Genomic DNA, 15,810 nt, shown 5'->3' with positions numbered 1-15,810 from the left:
CAAAAAAAAAAAAAAAAAAAAAAGGCAAATTCAGACATGCTACCATGTGGATGAACCTCGACGACATGCTAACGGAGCTAAGTCAGACTTGAAAGGAGACACATTGTCTGATCCCACTTACGTGAGGCCCTTAGAATAGTGAAATTCGGAGACAGAAAGTAGTCCCAGGCTACCGAGGCTACTGGGGGTCTGGAGGAAGAGGAAAGGGGAGTTGGGGTTTAGGGGGCTCAGAGTTTCAAGTAGAATAAAAAAAAAAGTTCTGGCGTAGAGGGTGGTGATGGTGGCACAACACAGTGAATCCACTGTATTTCTTTTTTTAAGAGACGGCTTCACTCTGTCGCCCAGGCACACCGCAGCCTCGACCTCTCGGGCACAAGCGAGCTTTCACCTCAGCCCCTTGAGGAGCTGGGAACACAGGCGTGCACCCCCATGCCTGGCTGACTGTTGATTTTTCTGTAGAGACGAGTCCCTCTACGTTGCCCTGGCTGGTCTTGAACTCCTGGGCTCAGGCGATCTTCCCACCTCAGCCTCCTGAGCCACTGGGACTACAGGCAAGTTCCACCAAGCGTGGCTCGTTTTTCTTTCTTTCTTTCTTTCTTTCTTTTTTTGGACAGGGTCTCATTATGTTGCCCATGCTGGCCCCAAAATCCTGGTCTAAAGCAATCCTCCTGTCTCAGCCTCCCCAAATCCTGGAATTACTGGCACGAGCCACTGTGCCCAGCCATGCATGTACTTTACGCCACTGAACTGGACACTTACAAAGGGTGAAGATGGTACATCTTATGTACGTCTTACCGCAACGACAGAAAAGAAAAAAATGAGGGTTTTGCCCGAAGTGCCTTGCGAGGGTAGGAAGCGCTCCTGGCCGCACCCCCGCGCCCGCCTGAGCAGGCAGGGCCCTGCTCGCCCCTTCCCTGAAGCCTGCGTCAGGCTCCTGGATCTGACACGCGCATTCGGGCCCGCCCTGCCTGCACACCACGCTCTGCGGAAGGACACGCCTGGCCTGGCTGCGCCTTCGCGGCCGGCCTTGGGAGCTGCAGCCAGAGCAGCTGCTCGTCTTCTGGGGCCGGGACCAGGGTGGCAGGAAGGACCTGGCCCTGAGGCCTGGCCCCTTCCTCAGGCTGGAAACGCAGGTGCCTTTCTCTCCTTTCGCTGAGAGCAGTGGGAGAGAGAAGGGATCGACTTCCACTTCCAAAGGAAAACGAAAATGTTTTCTCCTCCTGCAACCGTCTTATCATCCTGTTCCTACAACCAAGCGATTCATATTAGTGCTGAGTTTACTGAGTTGTAAAAAGCCTGGGTCAAACGCCTGAAATGACAGAACTATCTCCTCACCAAGGATACGGGAAATGTGTCCTCAAGACCGAGAAGCCGAACATTCTGTACACCCAGTTTCCAAAAACCCAAGCTCAATTAAGGAGTGAGTCAAATGCGTAAAATAACCCAAGACCCAGGACACAGCAGCCAATGGGACAGAATTTCCAAAGAACAAACTGGAATCACTTAAGTCTTCAACAAGACAATCGTTTCTACATAATTCTACAGGTTGGCATGAAGCAAAACTTGGTAAACAAAATTTCCTCGTTAAAATATGCACTTTCGTATGAATCACCATGGAATTGAAACGTTTTAAAGAACATCTCTGCTACCACTCAATGTTATTACCCACTGAATCAAGACAAACAAGAATGGAAAAAGAAAAAGGACACGAAGTGATCAGACCATAACTTTATTGGAGATTTACTCGGCTACAATTATTACAAAAGAACAGCTAAAGGAAACCGCGATCCATCAGGGGCGGCTGCAGGCTTTGCAGCAGGTCATACTTGTGAACGAATGACATCCCGTTCCTTAAAAACAGCTGCAGCATGTGATGGCAAAGAGTTTATTGTCAATCAAATTATAGGCGTTAGTTTGACTTGACTGTAGTCACTTTTCTTCACGCTATTTACAGCAGAAAAGCCAGGGACTGGCTTCCTGTCCACCTCGGTATCTGTGCTGCGTCACCCGCGGCTCAGGGGCTCCAAGTGTGTCTGTGCAATGGACACTGTCTGTGGGTGAGGTCCAAGTTAAAAATGGACTAGGAAGAAAACCAAGTCATGATTAAAATTATTTACAAGTTAGTTCTGAAAGACCATTTTCACACACAACGTCTGGGTGCAAATGTCCTAGATATTGCTACTGGCGTCTCGAACAGCTTCTAAAATCACTTTAATATTCTTAGTCTTAGACATATCTTTAAAACTTCTCATGTACAATATAAAATAAAGAAATTTATTTGGAAATCATTAAATTCCCGAAAAGTAATCGGTGGTTGGAAAAATAGACCTATTTAAACGTAATTAAAACAACCACACAGGGAATAAACATGACATGCGTTTCCTTCCGCGCCTGATGCAAACTGGTTAAGGATGCAGTTAAACAAAGACAGCAAGATCTGGGGGCCTACATGTTGCGTAAAAGGCTTGGATATCCTCACAGAGCCAGGCAGACGCTTGACACCGATGGGCCCCGAGTGGACCCGGCGGGCCTGGGCTCCACGACGGCGCAGTCCCTCCAGATGGCCCGGGGTGCGCCAAGCCGCAGCCGGAACTGACAGGACCGGCCACCGCAGCCGCTGGCCTCCTGCTGTCCAGGCAGCCTGCAGACCTCTTTCCGAGGGCGCACTCTCATTAACAAGGAAAGTGTCCGTATCTTAAAAGATAATTCCAGGAGTGTGAGAGGTCACTCTAAACATAATCACTTCACAGAACGTAAAGGGAAAAAGGCAACAAACATTTTGAAAACATGATTCAGAGTTCAGGGAACACATCTCTGTCATCCTGTCACAAACAGTAAAAATGCCACAGACAAAAACGACCTACAGAAGTCGCGCGAGTGTCTGAAGCACCGCAGGCATTAGAATTCTCTCTCTCCAAGTCGGTAGATCAGAGCAGCAGCAAGGCTCACCCACCTCTCTCCTCTCCGTCAAGCACATTTCTCGACATGAGGTAAAGCACGGTACCAAGTGCAATGCTTATCGTGCTACATGAACAGAACAGAAGGGAAAGCAAGTACAAAATGCAGCACGGTTAGGACTGCGGAAACTGTATTTTAAAAGAAATAACAACGCTGACGAAGGAGGGTTCATGCCAACCAGCCTGCACACAATCATCGTGAGGAATTTCTGCAGCTGCTTCTTCAAGATCTGCCCCCAGTCCTTCCCACGCGTGCTCGGAGCACAGTCACACCCCCCGTGGGTTTTCCATGTACATTCGGCCTCGCATTGCAATCACAGGAACAAAGGGAGGGAGACGGGTTGGAAGATGGGCAACACAGGGTGATTTCTTTTCTTAACTGACAGATGCAAAACAAATCAACAAGCTACACAGAGGAAACTTTACAGCATTCAACATCAGCAGCACAAAGCATTTATAACCATTTCATATGTCTCGCTCGTACTTTTTGATTTCTTAACTTAGTAACCAGGGGATATCACAGAATGCTTCAAACTGTGAGTCAAATTAAAATCAGATATTTTTCCCCAACAAAAAAAATGAACTAGCTAAAGTTTGCTGTTGATAAAACATTTTGAATGGTAGCAGGAAATTTGAACCCCTGAGAATGTATGACCTAATCGTGTCCAAGTCTGAACATTTTAGTATTAACAAAAAATACTCTTCTTAAGATTACAAAATATATTGAGGCATTTTTCTCCCACTGGGGATCGTAACTGTGAAACAAACTGATTTTGGTGCGAGGAAGCGGGAGAATCCCGTAGCACTGGGATAAATGCATCGCCGCGATGCAGCCCTATGCTCCTGGCATCAGGTAGTTTATGAATTCTCAAGAGATCTGTGATTTAATCTTACCACAAATCACCCTCACGAATAAAATTCACATCCAGCCCTACTTTTCAACTGTACACTTTTACAGTAACATCACATAAGAATTGTTTTAACTGGCCACGATATCTTACATTAAGGTCTCTCTTTTTTTTTTTAAACCAAATAGACATCTAGGTTTCCAAATCAGAATTAAATACTTTTAAAACAAGTCACCTAAATTAATGTGCTCAAAAACTCATTCAACAGCTTCCATCTCGGTTTCAGGCTACGACCGGATAAGCACCGCGTCCCTCCACGTGGACCCCGGGGAAGCAGGGCTGGCACGTCCAGGGGCGCACGTCCACAGAGGCGCTTCTCTGCGGGGGATGGTGCAGATAAAGCCAGAAAACAGTATTCAACTGTAACCAGAAACACAAATGCAGCATTACAAGCAGCAGCCACTTCGGGAGGTGCTGGAAACCACGAGACGCCTCTGCTCGGCTTTCTCAAACTTCAAGCATAATTGACGGGGCAAATTGCAGCAAACCTCGACTGGTATGTTGGTGGGAGTGCAAGACTGACCCACAGCTTTTGAAAAAGGTAAATTAAGAGGTATTATAGTTACAGTGCAAAAAAATTAAAATTTCAAGCATAATACATAAACATAGCACCAAACGGGGGAGATGCATGCAAAAGAAAAGAGAACTGAGGTATTTAAGTGAAGAGTGCCTACAAGTCTAAGTAAAGAAACGTAGGCAAATGCCTAAAAACGCTTCTTTCTTTTCCAAAGATGGAAACAATGAGCTAGTTTATCTAAATTAATGACCTAAATCACATAGATGCATCAAAATTACGGCAGTTTATCGCAAACGTTAAATGTCCACGGCATTAACAGCACAGCTTTGGTAGGTGAAGTACGCGTGCGACATTGTGAAAAGTACAGTGAGAGAGTTCTATGAGAAAACTAAGGGTAAAGGTGCTCTGTTTTGCTTCTTTAAATAAGTAACCAGTCAATTATAAAATCTGCAGCATATTTTAGGTGTGATATGTCTAAGGTTTTTTTGTTAGAGCAACAGCCTGGAGGGCAAAATTATTTGCCATACACATTTCCATCAGTGGAACTACCTAGCTGGAGGTTTTTAGTAAAATTAGGTATTTAGCCAAAGATCATTTTTCTTATGATAAAAAATATCCACAGACTACATATTCTGGTTTTTAAAATGTCTTCATGACACATACGACAGAAGTTCTGTCATGATCCTGTAATAAGTTAAGTGACAACTATACTAGTGAGCTGTAAGTGTCACGCTGTCTCAACAGTCGATGCATAACACAACTAAGGGAATGTAAAATAGTTTGTTCCAAAACGAGGAGAAATTAAAGAACGTCCGTGAAGTTTGACTTTTAAGGCAAGAACCTTTCTTATGCGAGACTATGTGGCTTCAGAAGACAACAATGTGATTCACCAACGGGCCAGCCAATGTGACTCAAGACCTGTCCCTTACTACCAAGTGCAGCAGCGGCCACTCTGCGGCGTGACGGGGAAAGAAAAGACAGCACCGGCCACTCTCCCCCGGAAACCCCGTCCCCCTGCCGGGCGCCTGGCCTGCCGCAGGGCGGGCGCCACGGCCGCACACACGGAGGGAGGGGCACGACACAGCCAGGGGCCTACAAGGCCCTCAGCGCTGGGCAGGGCGCACCGCAATGGAGCTGAAGACAGCAGGCGGCCAGTCGTCACTCCAAACACTTGCTAACGTCCTCATTAAAGCACTCTCGTGATTTAAACAAAGCAGAAGGGAGGGAAGAAGACAAGATTGTGTCTGCGCAAAAAACTAAAACTACAGTTAGCTCCAAAGTGTTTATACACGTGTTAAATGTTTTATTCTGCTCTCTCTCGCTACCACACAGACTTTAAATTCTGCCTCCAGCTGAATTCCGCTCAGTATCAGCTGTAAGTCGGCCCTTCCGGTGTACACATTTTCCCCTTAACTCTGCTTGTCTGCGCTTTGTTTTCAGATTTTAAAAGGGGCTTCAGCCGTGGGGACCTGAGGTTGACTGGCTTTGAGGCTGCGCAGGGCTCTTCTGGCGGCCGCAGACTTGGCGATCCTGTAGCTCCGGCCGACGCCTTTAAACTTCCCCTTTCCCACCACTTCCACCGTGACTCTGACCTTCCCGTCATAAGTTCTCTCAGCCGGGCTGTAAAACATCCAAACAGCTGCAATGAGAAGTCAGAAATACTCATGATCCGCGTCAGACGGCGGGTAGTGAGCACTCGGAGGCCCGGAGGCCCACGTGCACGCCGACACCGCACAGAGGAGGTGGCCCGAGGGTGCCCTGCACACACCACCGACAGCCGGGGTGGCCTTGTCCTCTTAAACTCAGCAAAACTTTAGGAAAACAAAGAGAAAAAGAGAAACCAATCAGGCTACAGAGGGGAACTGGAGAGCAGCACGCCCCAGGACTTTTCGGAGCGTGCTGTGTAGTTGAACTCTTCCCTCTCGCTTTCCAGTCGGTTGGTTTTTTTCCCAGTGCCTTTTCTGCTTACCTGAATTTGGCGGTCTCTGGTTCCATTTCAAGCAGTTCTCGCACAGGGGAACGGGGCACATTCGCAGAAAATTTCTCTGTGATGGGAACGAAAGAGAGCTCGGGTGAGCCACAGCCCTGCAGCCGCGGCTCCCGGGCGCGTGTCTGCCTGCGGCGGCGCCGGCCATACCTATGAGCGGCCGCATCATCGGGTAGTAGACCCGCCACACCGCCTCCAGCGACATCCCGCTGTCCATGTACACGGCTCCGGCCAGCGACTCGAAGACGTCCCCCATGGCCTTGGGGACCTCGATGTCTTCCTCCTTCTCTTCGTCCTCCTCGGATCTCCTCAGCTGTGGCAGAGACAAACGCCGCTTGTAGGCAAGGGGGGCGTCTTGAAAAGCGGGCCACAGACTGGGCTTTCTTTCGCTGGACAGATCGTGACTTTCACCACGCCCTTAAGGACGGGAACAAAGCCCACCGCCCGTGGCCTGCTACCCTTCACTAGGTTCTTCACAAATGCCTTGCCTTTTCAAAAAAGGTTTTTCAGACTTCTCAAGAAAGAGAAAAGCCCCCACTCTATTTCACAGTCTACATCCAGCAAAGGAAACAATATTGCTTCTAAATGAAAACAAAACCAAGTTTTAACATGGAATTAGAAACAGTCAATGAAAGTATGGATGGGAAAAAAAACCCTTCAAATTCACTAGTAATCAAAGAACCGTGCTTTGAAACAATCGGCCCCCAGCAGCCAGGCAAGGATTGGACAGTCCTGGCTCGTACAGCGCTGGCAAGGGTGCACACGGCTTCCAGAGGAGAAGTGGTTCCTCTTTGGGTAGGAAAATTCTATGTGGAAGCTATCTTCCCAGTTATCTTTCCGAAAGCTCCCTTTCCATTAAGCCACTTGATACCCGTTCACGAGAATAAAGCACCAGGCACACAGCAGGCATTCCAGTGAATACAACAAACCCCTACATATGCACGAAAAGCCTTTCAGAAGTCCACAATTCTTTGACGCAGCTGTCCCAACTCTAGGAACTTACTTTAAGGAGATGACGGGATAAGCATGCATCATGACCACATCTGGAGCTATGAGAAGTCCTAACTAAAAACGACTTAACTGTCTAGCCGTAAAGAACCATTGAAATAAATTAGCTACATTTATTGACTAGCATATAGCTATGGAAAATCGTAGTGTCAATCAACACACGGAAAGTCATTCATAATGTATTAAGTAGAAAAACAGGCTACACTATACTACGCATAATATAACTCCCTTCTCCACTTTCTAGGCTTATGTCTATACACATCCCCAAATCTTAACCTTAGTTACTTATGAGTTAGTATAATTGGGCCACTTTAATTCATTTTTTGTTTACTTGTACTTTCTCATTTTTCTAAAATAAACACAAATCATTTGTGAAACAGAAATAAAGAGATGGAGGGAAAATACTGATTTCTAGATGCACAGTTTAGCCACGCAAAGTTCTAAATAACACATCACAAGGTTGATTACTACAAAACAAGATATTTCTTGTTCACCTATCGCAGTTTTGAGATAGAATTTCAAATCTTATCAAAGTTTAACTTTGTCTTTGTAGGTGAGAAATCTGAGGCCCAGAGAGGTAGAGACTTTCTTAAGATCAAACAAAAGTCAGAAATGCCAGACCTCGACATTTCCAATTGGTTCTTGTAACTTCTGTACATATGTTTATAAAAACAAAAGAAAAGAATGAACAGAAGCAGAACCAGCATGCCCCACCAGCATGGAGAGAGTGCGTGAAGTCCATTCCAGCCAACCACGCCAACGGGACGCCTCAAATGTGAGCCTCCGACGACGCGCCACTGTGTGGACGTTCTGCCTCTCGCCGCACTGCAGGCTGCCCTGACCCAGCCGGCGAGGCTGGAGAGCGACCCAGGTGCAGGGACACACACGCGTGGCCTCCAACCTTCCCTCCTGCGTCTGGGTGGCGGACAGGGTGTGACCCTCGGCCTTGAGGCTTCAAAACCTAGACTCTTCACTTTTCCCACAGAAAGCCCAAGGAATTCACTGCTGCCCAACAATGGCTCCGTGCAATTAAAAGTGTGAAGGCACAAATTAAAGCAAGACCAACGAAAACAGCTACAAAAATAAGGCAGCCAGTGGAATCCGAAGAGGAAGAGCAAGAAAGGAGAGTGCTCTCCCGGGGACATGGGCGTGCAGAGGAATGCTGGGGAAGGACTGCAGGAAAGGCCTCAGCAACACCCTTCCCCACCCCAATTCACAACAGCTCACAAATACGCCAGTTAGCTCTGTCTCGAAAGAACCTTTGGCTGAACTCACGATAGGAGCCTCCCAAATGCCAATGGTTAAAAATTAGAAGTTTGTGTTTCAAGGGAGTTTCCCATTTTGAGCAGAAGCAGAATGGACACTGGTGATGCTTACCTGAGCTATCAGCCAATGTTTCTGGTCCGTTTAAAACAGAAAGGCAGAGGAGACCGCACTGCGCTCTCCCTCAAGCTCAGCCCGCCCTGAAGGAGGGGGAGGAGGGGCCTGGACGCCGGGCGTCCCCGGCAGGCCGGCCACAGAGAACAGCGCAGCCCCTTGTCCTCCTCCTCCCCTGAACGACCACGCAGTCCGCAGAGGGGCAAACACCCAAGGCCTCTGGAGTCCACTCAGAGCTCCCCAGAGAACCAGAGACCGCACAGGCCCCCGCCATCCCTTTAGGCAGCGGTGTGGTCGGAACTCGGAAACCAGCGCGCCCTGGCGGGACGGCCTTTTCCAGCCCTGAATCAGCGTCTCCCGACACAGCACTAACCTCGGAATCCATTCCCTGCATCTCGTTCTTTTCGAGCTGAAACTGCACAAAGTCGTCAATGACGTGGAAGAGCTCGGGAGAAACAGCCTTGAAGTACTTGTGGTAGTCATACTTGACCGCCAGCGACGCGAAGATGGTGTTGTTGACCAGAGCGGAGCGCAGGTCGGTCAGGACCCCTGGGGAGTGCTGCCGCGGGTCTTCGTAAAGGTGCTTGGTTATGAGGTAGTCCAGAATCGCGTCTCCCAGGAATTCTAAGCGCTGGTAGCAATCTGGGAGGACCCCAAGTGGAGCGTGAGCTGGTGCGGCCGCACAGGCGCCAGCTAGCTGCGCAGAAGTGCCTTTGCCAAGGCCTGGCCCCCAAACCCGCTTCAGAGGCTTTCACCGAGGCCCTCTGCCTGCTCACGCCTCCGGGGAAAACTATTTGACACGCACTTGCCCTTCCTGTGGAAACTAAATGTTAACGGCAAGCTAAGTGCATTTCTTACATATAAATTGGGGTCAGGAGATGTCCGAGTGGCCACGAGACTCACGCTTGTCTGAAGACAACCAACAACCTCCCAGGGGGCAGCACGCTCACGGAACCCTCCTTGGGCAGCGCGCGGACCCGGCGGGGGCCGGCACACCCAGGTTTCCCCCACGCCGTCACTCAGCAGAGCTGGGCCCTGCCAGGTCTGCTCCACACACGCCACGCTCTGCGGCCCCGGCAACGCAGGGACACCGCCTCGCTCACACTCTGGAACGCACGTGTGACGTCGCTCTTTGCTACTTCTGTGCTACACTTGGGGCCCAGGGAGGCAGGAAAGAAGAGCCTCTTGTCAACTCGAGTTGTTCTAGAAACGAGGGAGGTGCCACAAACCAACAGGCGGAAAAGGAGAGGCACAGCAGTGGTCAGTATGAATGTTATCGACGTTAATCGGCACCTCTGCTTTCTCGTAGTGATTCAAAGCATCCATTCAGCCGAGGAAACGTGGAGGCAGGGATAAAAGGGGACTTGTCCCACACTAACCCATGAGTTCGGAGGCCGGGGCTAGGGCAGCCTGGCACCCAAGACCCCTGACTTCCAGGAGAGCGCACTGGAAAACTGTGCCTTATCTTCTCCCTAAGAAAACGAGGCTTCGGGTTTCCCCAGGCTTTCTAGTCTAGAGTCAGATAGTTTTTCCCTTTTTGGTTTTACATTTTGCTGACCATCTTCACCTACACTGTTTTGATTAAGTAAACTATAAACGTCACACTTTGCTCTGGCATTCTGGATCCTTCTGATACACAGATCTAAACGTAAGCCTCAGCTGTGTCTCGCAAGCTGACGCTGGCTGCTTCTGAGGACACGCTCTGCCTTCTGGCTGTCTAACGGACCGGGAGCCGGTCCAACAGAGGAGGGAGGCACAGGACACGACGAGTGGAAGGTGACCGGTGGCCAAGTCAGGCAAGGGCCGTGCAACCTTCCTGTCAAATCGTTTCTTTTCATCTATCCAACTTCAGACTTTAAAACACCCCAAGAAAGGGCCCTTTCTGCCCAAGAAGAACAGGCACAGAAGGTGAAAATGCATCCGGAATATACCAGTACATCAAGCAGCACTGCACGGGCCAAAGGCATTGGGCAGGACAAAGTGGGAAGACACCGAAACCCCAAGGCTCCACCGTCTCTAACGAGGCAGCAGACAAAACAGCCCTGCCACAGGGAGCGCATGGGACAGGGACGCCCCCAGCTCTCTCCAGGACAAGGCAGGACTCGCTCCCCAGACGAGGAGGAAGACACCGGACTCCTCCTCTTCCTTCTGCTTCCTCCCTGCCCCCACACCGCCAGCGCTAACACCGTCCATGCATCTGTCCACACACGGCCACAGACCCGCGGCGGCACCAAGGCTCACTTTCCGAGCCAGGCGTGGGGTCCGCGCTCCTTACCAGTGATGGTGTTGTAGTGATAGGAGGCGTGTGTGAAAGCCTGGAGAAGGTAAGCCTTGTTCTTGAATCTGTAGTTGATTTTCCTCTCAAAGTTTTCGAAGCCCGAGATGAGGTGATGCAGCGTCTTATCGGCGTCGGGGTGGTCAAACATGCATCGCGGGGGAATCTTCAGGCAGCCGTACTCCAAGTCTCTCGACACGGAAGGGGCCGCAGCGCCCGCCGAGAGGGGCTTCGGCTGGCTGCCGGCATCGTCCCGGGGCGGGCCCGTGGCCCCCTCCCGGTCAGTCCTCTTGGTCACGGGGAGCACCTTCAGCCCCAGCGAGCACAGGAAGAGCTGCGCAGCCCTCTCCCCGCAGCTGGTCAGGTAGCAGCCCAGCAGGGCCTCCACGCAGTCGGCGATGCTCTTGTCGGCGATGCACTGCTCCGTGTGCAGGTCGTAGGAGATGGACTGCTTGCCCGTGTCGACGCCACAGTTTTCTTCCGACGGGTTCCAGAAACCCACCACAAAGTCGTCCTCTTCGACAGCTTTGCTAGGGTCCAGATAGCACATGGCATCCCACGAGCTGTAGTCGAAATCCTCGAAGTCGGACGAAAACGGCATGCCACCCAAGGAGGACTTTTTGGGCACCTTCCACTCGTACGCAGACTCCGCGGCTGCCAAAGGAGAGAGCGAGATCTTCTTGACGAAGGCGCCCGACCCCATCAGCATGCTGTCGATGAAGCGGATGTGCTCCTGGTCGTACTCCAGGAAGTCGTCCTCGTAGTCGGCCTCCTCCTTGGGCGTCCTCCACATCAGGCTCTCCTCCTTGTCGTCGTCCTCCTCCCCGTAGTCCTCGTCCAGCTTGCCGTTAGCCAGCAGGCAGTCTTTTGTCTGCAACGAGGGGGATGGGGGAGAGGGGAGACAGGGTTGCTGTTTTTAAAAGGGTCTGAAACTCAGTAGAAGCGAGGGCTGTGGATAATTTCAGACGACAACCACAAACACTAAGAGGCAACTTCAAGATCACGGCCATTTGTTTTCAATTAACATAAAATAAGTTATTTAATCACATAAACAAAGGGAAACATGTCCTGCGAACGTTCGTTCGCTAAGTTATAAAATGACCTTTATCCGGCATGAAGCTGTAAGTTTAGGAGTTTGCGCACGGATGTAAAGCTGACACGAACGTCCACGACACACGACCTCAGGGAGGGGTCTGACTCCAGCAGACGCGATGAGCGCACTCACAGGCCCACCAGAGAGCTTCAGTTTTGCTGACGACATTTTAAAACATGGTCACTGGGTTTTCAGAAATATTTCCAGATTAATAACATGAAATTCCAGATGTATAAAGAGCATTCCCTCTACAATTAGGAGAGCAATATAAAAACAGATAAAGTATTTTCAAAACACAAAAAAAGTGCAACAGTTCTTATCCCCATTTCCACTTCAAATCAAAGTACATTCACAATAAAAAACTAAATTGCTCTGCTTGAAAAATAAAAGTGACCACTGAGCGAAGCTATGAATTTGAGAAATTAAGCTTTTCTCTCCACTCTCAGCTACAGTCATCAAGGGAGCAGATTATAGCATAACTGACAAAAACAGAAGAAAATTTAGACTAACATGAAACACAGCAATCCAACTTCTGTCAAAAGATCTTTGCTAATTCCCGTTTCTTTGGCAAACGCTTATTTGTGAATGACAACCTTAATAATGGGCTAGAACTCAATAATGATGCAGCTTTTTTGCGATGCTAGAAAGACGCCAAATTCCTGTTACGCAACTTTTTAAAAACTTCACTTGGGTGGGGGGTGGAAAGGCAGGAGCAGCGCTTCCATCTGGACTGAAACCACTTTCCAGAGTCTTCTGACAGAAGGTTTCTCAAGCCAGCGAGCATTTTCCAAAAAGCGCAAATGTTTCATTTTAAGTGAAACTCCAGAGACACAAAGACTGTATTGGCTTGAAAAGAAGTAATAGCAGTAAGCCAAGCCATATATCTATAACTGTGTATCTTTTCATTTTTTTTAATTAAAAAAAAAAACTTTAAGAAGAAGGAAGAATACCAAAACAAACTGCAGTGGCAGACCTCAAAGAACAACTTCCTGCTAAAAACTCTATACTTTTCCAAGGCGACATGAAGATGTTCTTGATTACTATTTGGCCCTAAGACAAAAAGGGCCAAATTGCAATAAAAAAGAAAAAAAGAAAAAAGACTGAATCATTTAAAAAAGAAAACAAAACCTCACGCGTCTTTAGTAAGGTGCTACCATGAGCTGAAACTGGCAGAATACGAAAACCCAAAGGACTGGCTTTTATCACAAATAAACTGTGTGATCCCAGGCAAAGTCCTTTAATGCCTCTGGGTTTCAGATTCTTCATCTGCACGGTGGCGGCTTCTACCTCATAAAAAATGCTTCCAAGAGCACTTCAAGCCTTTTAAGAAAAAACACCAGCACGAAGCCCTTTTCTGATCGTCCAAGTCAGCTTTCTGAGGCCTCACCGCCACACGGGCTCCAGGAGGCTTCTGCATGGAGAGGTCGCGAACCTGTGGACGGAGGGGCGGGGAGGGGTGGGAGGACTGGCCTGGGGCGAGCCTGAACCACAAGGCCTTCCCCACACGGCGCAAGGCCTCAGTCAGTGCAAGGAAGTGACTAAGTGAAGCTCTGCACCGTGGCTCTGATGCGTTCCAAGCACCAAAACGCCAGGCCATCAGAGACACGAAGGACAGTAAGTCGAACTTCGCGTGGCATCTACAGAGGAACTCCAAACGACACGCCGATACCACCTTCATGCTGCCAGTTGCTAAAAGGAGCCAAATAAGTTACGAAACGATAAGAAGAATCACTTGACCTGAATGTTCTTCACAGAAATACTTGTTTCCCTACAGCTCAAAATCCCCACATTTTCCTCTGGGGCTCTACATATTCCTAAGTTGATGACAAATGTAGTTTTCCTGACCTAACGTGCATGAAAATAGCCTCTTGAGGCTTTTCCGGATAAGTTCCATTTCTGTCGTAAACAAAATGCTCTGTGAGTTAAATACAGGCGAGATAAACAGGTAAAAATCACAGCAGCGTCCCCGAGAAAACCCCCTGGAAAGACGGAGAGGCGGGCGGCACACGGCAGCAAGAGGGCGGGCGACAGACAGACAGGATGCTCCAACTGAAAAACTGAAGAAGCAAAGAAACTACAACCTGTGGATGAGCTGCTGTGGTTATCGCTGGCCTGAAGTAAAAATGAAAGCAACGAGCCAACCGATCTTAAACACACAGCCAGCCTCCCGGAGAGGACACTGCCCGGGGGTCGCCATGAACTCTGGCAGAGGCACGGCCTTCCCAGCCCAGCAGCCACGGCCCCCACCGCACACAGGCAGCTCCTGCGGCTCGGGGCCCTCCCCGGTGCCCTCTGGTGGCCTTCGAGACTAGACAGAGCGAAGCAGCTGCTGCTAATCTCCGGCGTCGTCTCAAGTCGCTGGCAGGACTTGAATCATTTCCAGAAACGACAACCTTCATGTGTGACGTCAAGTTCACAGGAGGAGGCACAGCGCTGACTGAGGAGACGCGGAGCGACAAAAGCCAGATGTCTCGGACACGGCCTCACGCCCGCCATCACAGGTCGCGCAAAGGCCGCCTGGCTGGGCAGCGCCACGGACCCAGCGCGGGCTGCCACACGCAGTCGCGACGGGAGCCGCGAGAGGGTCTTGCCTTCTGCTCCACGTCTGTTCCGCCCTCGGAGAAGGAAGACAGGCAGAGGACACACCACCCCCATCGCAATTACAGCACTACTTCTGATTCACGGAAAGAGTCTGCTGAACGGAACGGATGCGTCAAATGGCTGCCAGACACACGCCGGGGAAGGGAAACGGCAAAACCAACAGCACAAGTTCTGCCGCCGCCGAAAGGCAAACCCCTCCCGGGACCCACCACTCACCATGTCATCTTCCCCCCACTTCTCTGTGTTGCTTCTGTCTTGGTTCACCACGTAGCCAGGAGGCAGCCAGTTCACAGGGGGGTCGAAGATGGACACCACCATGCGGCTGGGCAGGCCCTTCTTCTTCCCCAGGCGGTACAGGTTGCAGTTGCTGACCTAAAGCAGAAGACGGGCACAGGGCACGGCCGTCAGCGGCTGGCGGGAACTCGCACAAGACGCCTGCACGTGGCCCTGGCGCCTGCTCTCCCTGTGGCTCGACCCGGCCACCGCCGGTAAGGGCTGCACAGGGTTTTTCCACCCATTCATGACAGGAAAAGAATATTCAGTTCCCAAGTCTTCTATGCCCTTTGGAGGAGTTAAGTATTTCTGGGTATGAAACGCAGAACACAAAAACGAACTAGGTGAACAGGCAAATTCCTTATGAACGAGTCAGAACAGTTCAGAAAATCTCAAGCTTTCGAAAACACACCCTCATGATATAAAATACAAACTACTACTTGGAATTTTCAGGGCAGAAAAAAGTCCGCATAAAAAGTCAAGATGCCACAATTTCCTCAGTGAGACGGGTTGGGAGATGCCATCAACTCCAGTTGCCAAGCGAAGACTGGCACTCAGCAGAGCAAAAAGAATGCTCTATTCCCAGAATCAAAGCCACAAATGTGATTTCAACTGTAACGCGCCCTCAAATACTACTCCTTTGCTTTGGGGGCATCTCAAGACACTTTGGCCCAGCTACTTTAAGCCGAAGCAAAAGGGTCCCTTGACGCACATCAACAAGCCAGCTCTACTATCTGCTCTCTGGCCTGTTTGCCCTGATGCCCCCCCCCACCCGCCCCAGCCCATCCAGGCTCTGCTGGGACAGCAGGGCCTG

At 49.9% G+C, this 15,810-nt stretch overlaps 1 protein-coding gene across 1 annotated transcript in view; it reads right to left on the bottom strand.

Moving 5' to 3' along the window:
• Positions 1-1,713: 1,713 nt before the first annotated feature.
• DICER1 (dicer 1, ribonuclease III) overlaps positions 1,714-15,810 on the bottom strand; it is a 47,891-nt gene continuing 33,794 nt past the window's right edge. Inside the window, exons 21-27 of the mRNA XM_021712890.1 lie at positions 15,199-15,218; positions 14,940-15,095; positions 11,030-11,900; positions 9,128-9,396; positions 6,520-6,682; positions 6,352-6,427; positions 1,714-6,002 (exon numbers count right to left, since the gene is read on the bottom strand). Coding sequence (XP_021568565.1) covers positions 5,819-6,002; positions 6,352-6,427; positions 6,520-6,682; positions 9,128-9,396; positions 11,030-11,900; positions 14,940-15,095; positions 15,199-15,218 — 1,739 coding nt within the window. The 3' untranslated portion in view covers positions 1,714-5,818. The remainder of the gene's footprint in view (positions 6,003-6,351; positions 6,428-6,519; positions 6,683-9,127; positions 9,397-11,029; positions 11,901-14,939; positions 15,096-15,198; positions 15,219-15,810) is intronic.

This window comes from Carlito syrichta, unplaced genomic scaffold, assembly GCF_000164805.1.
Source record: "Carlito syrichta isolate Samal-C Ts95f unplaced genomic scaffold, Tarsius_syrichta-2.0.1 Scaffold303688, whole genome shotgun sequence".
Classification (NCBI taxonomy): Eukaryota; Metazoa; Chordata; class Mammalia; order Primates; family Tarsiidae; genus Carlito; species Carlito syrichta.
This window is presented reverse-complemented; position numbering and strand designations above follow the sequence as displayed.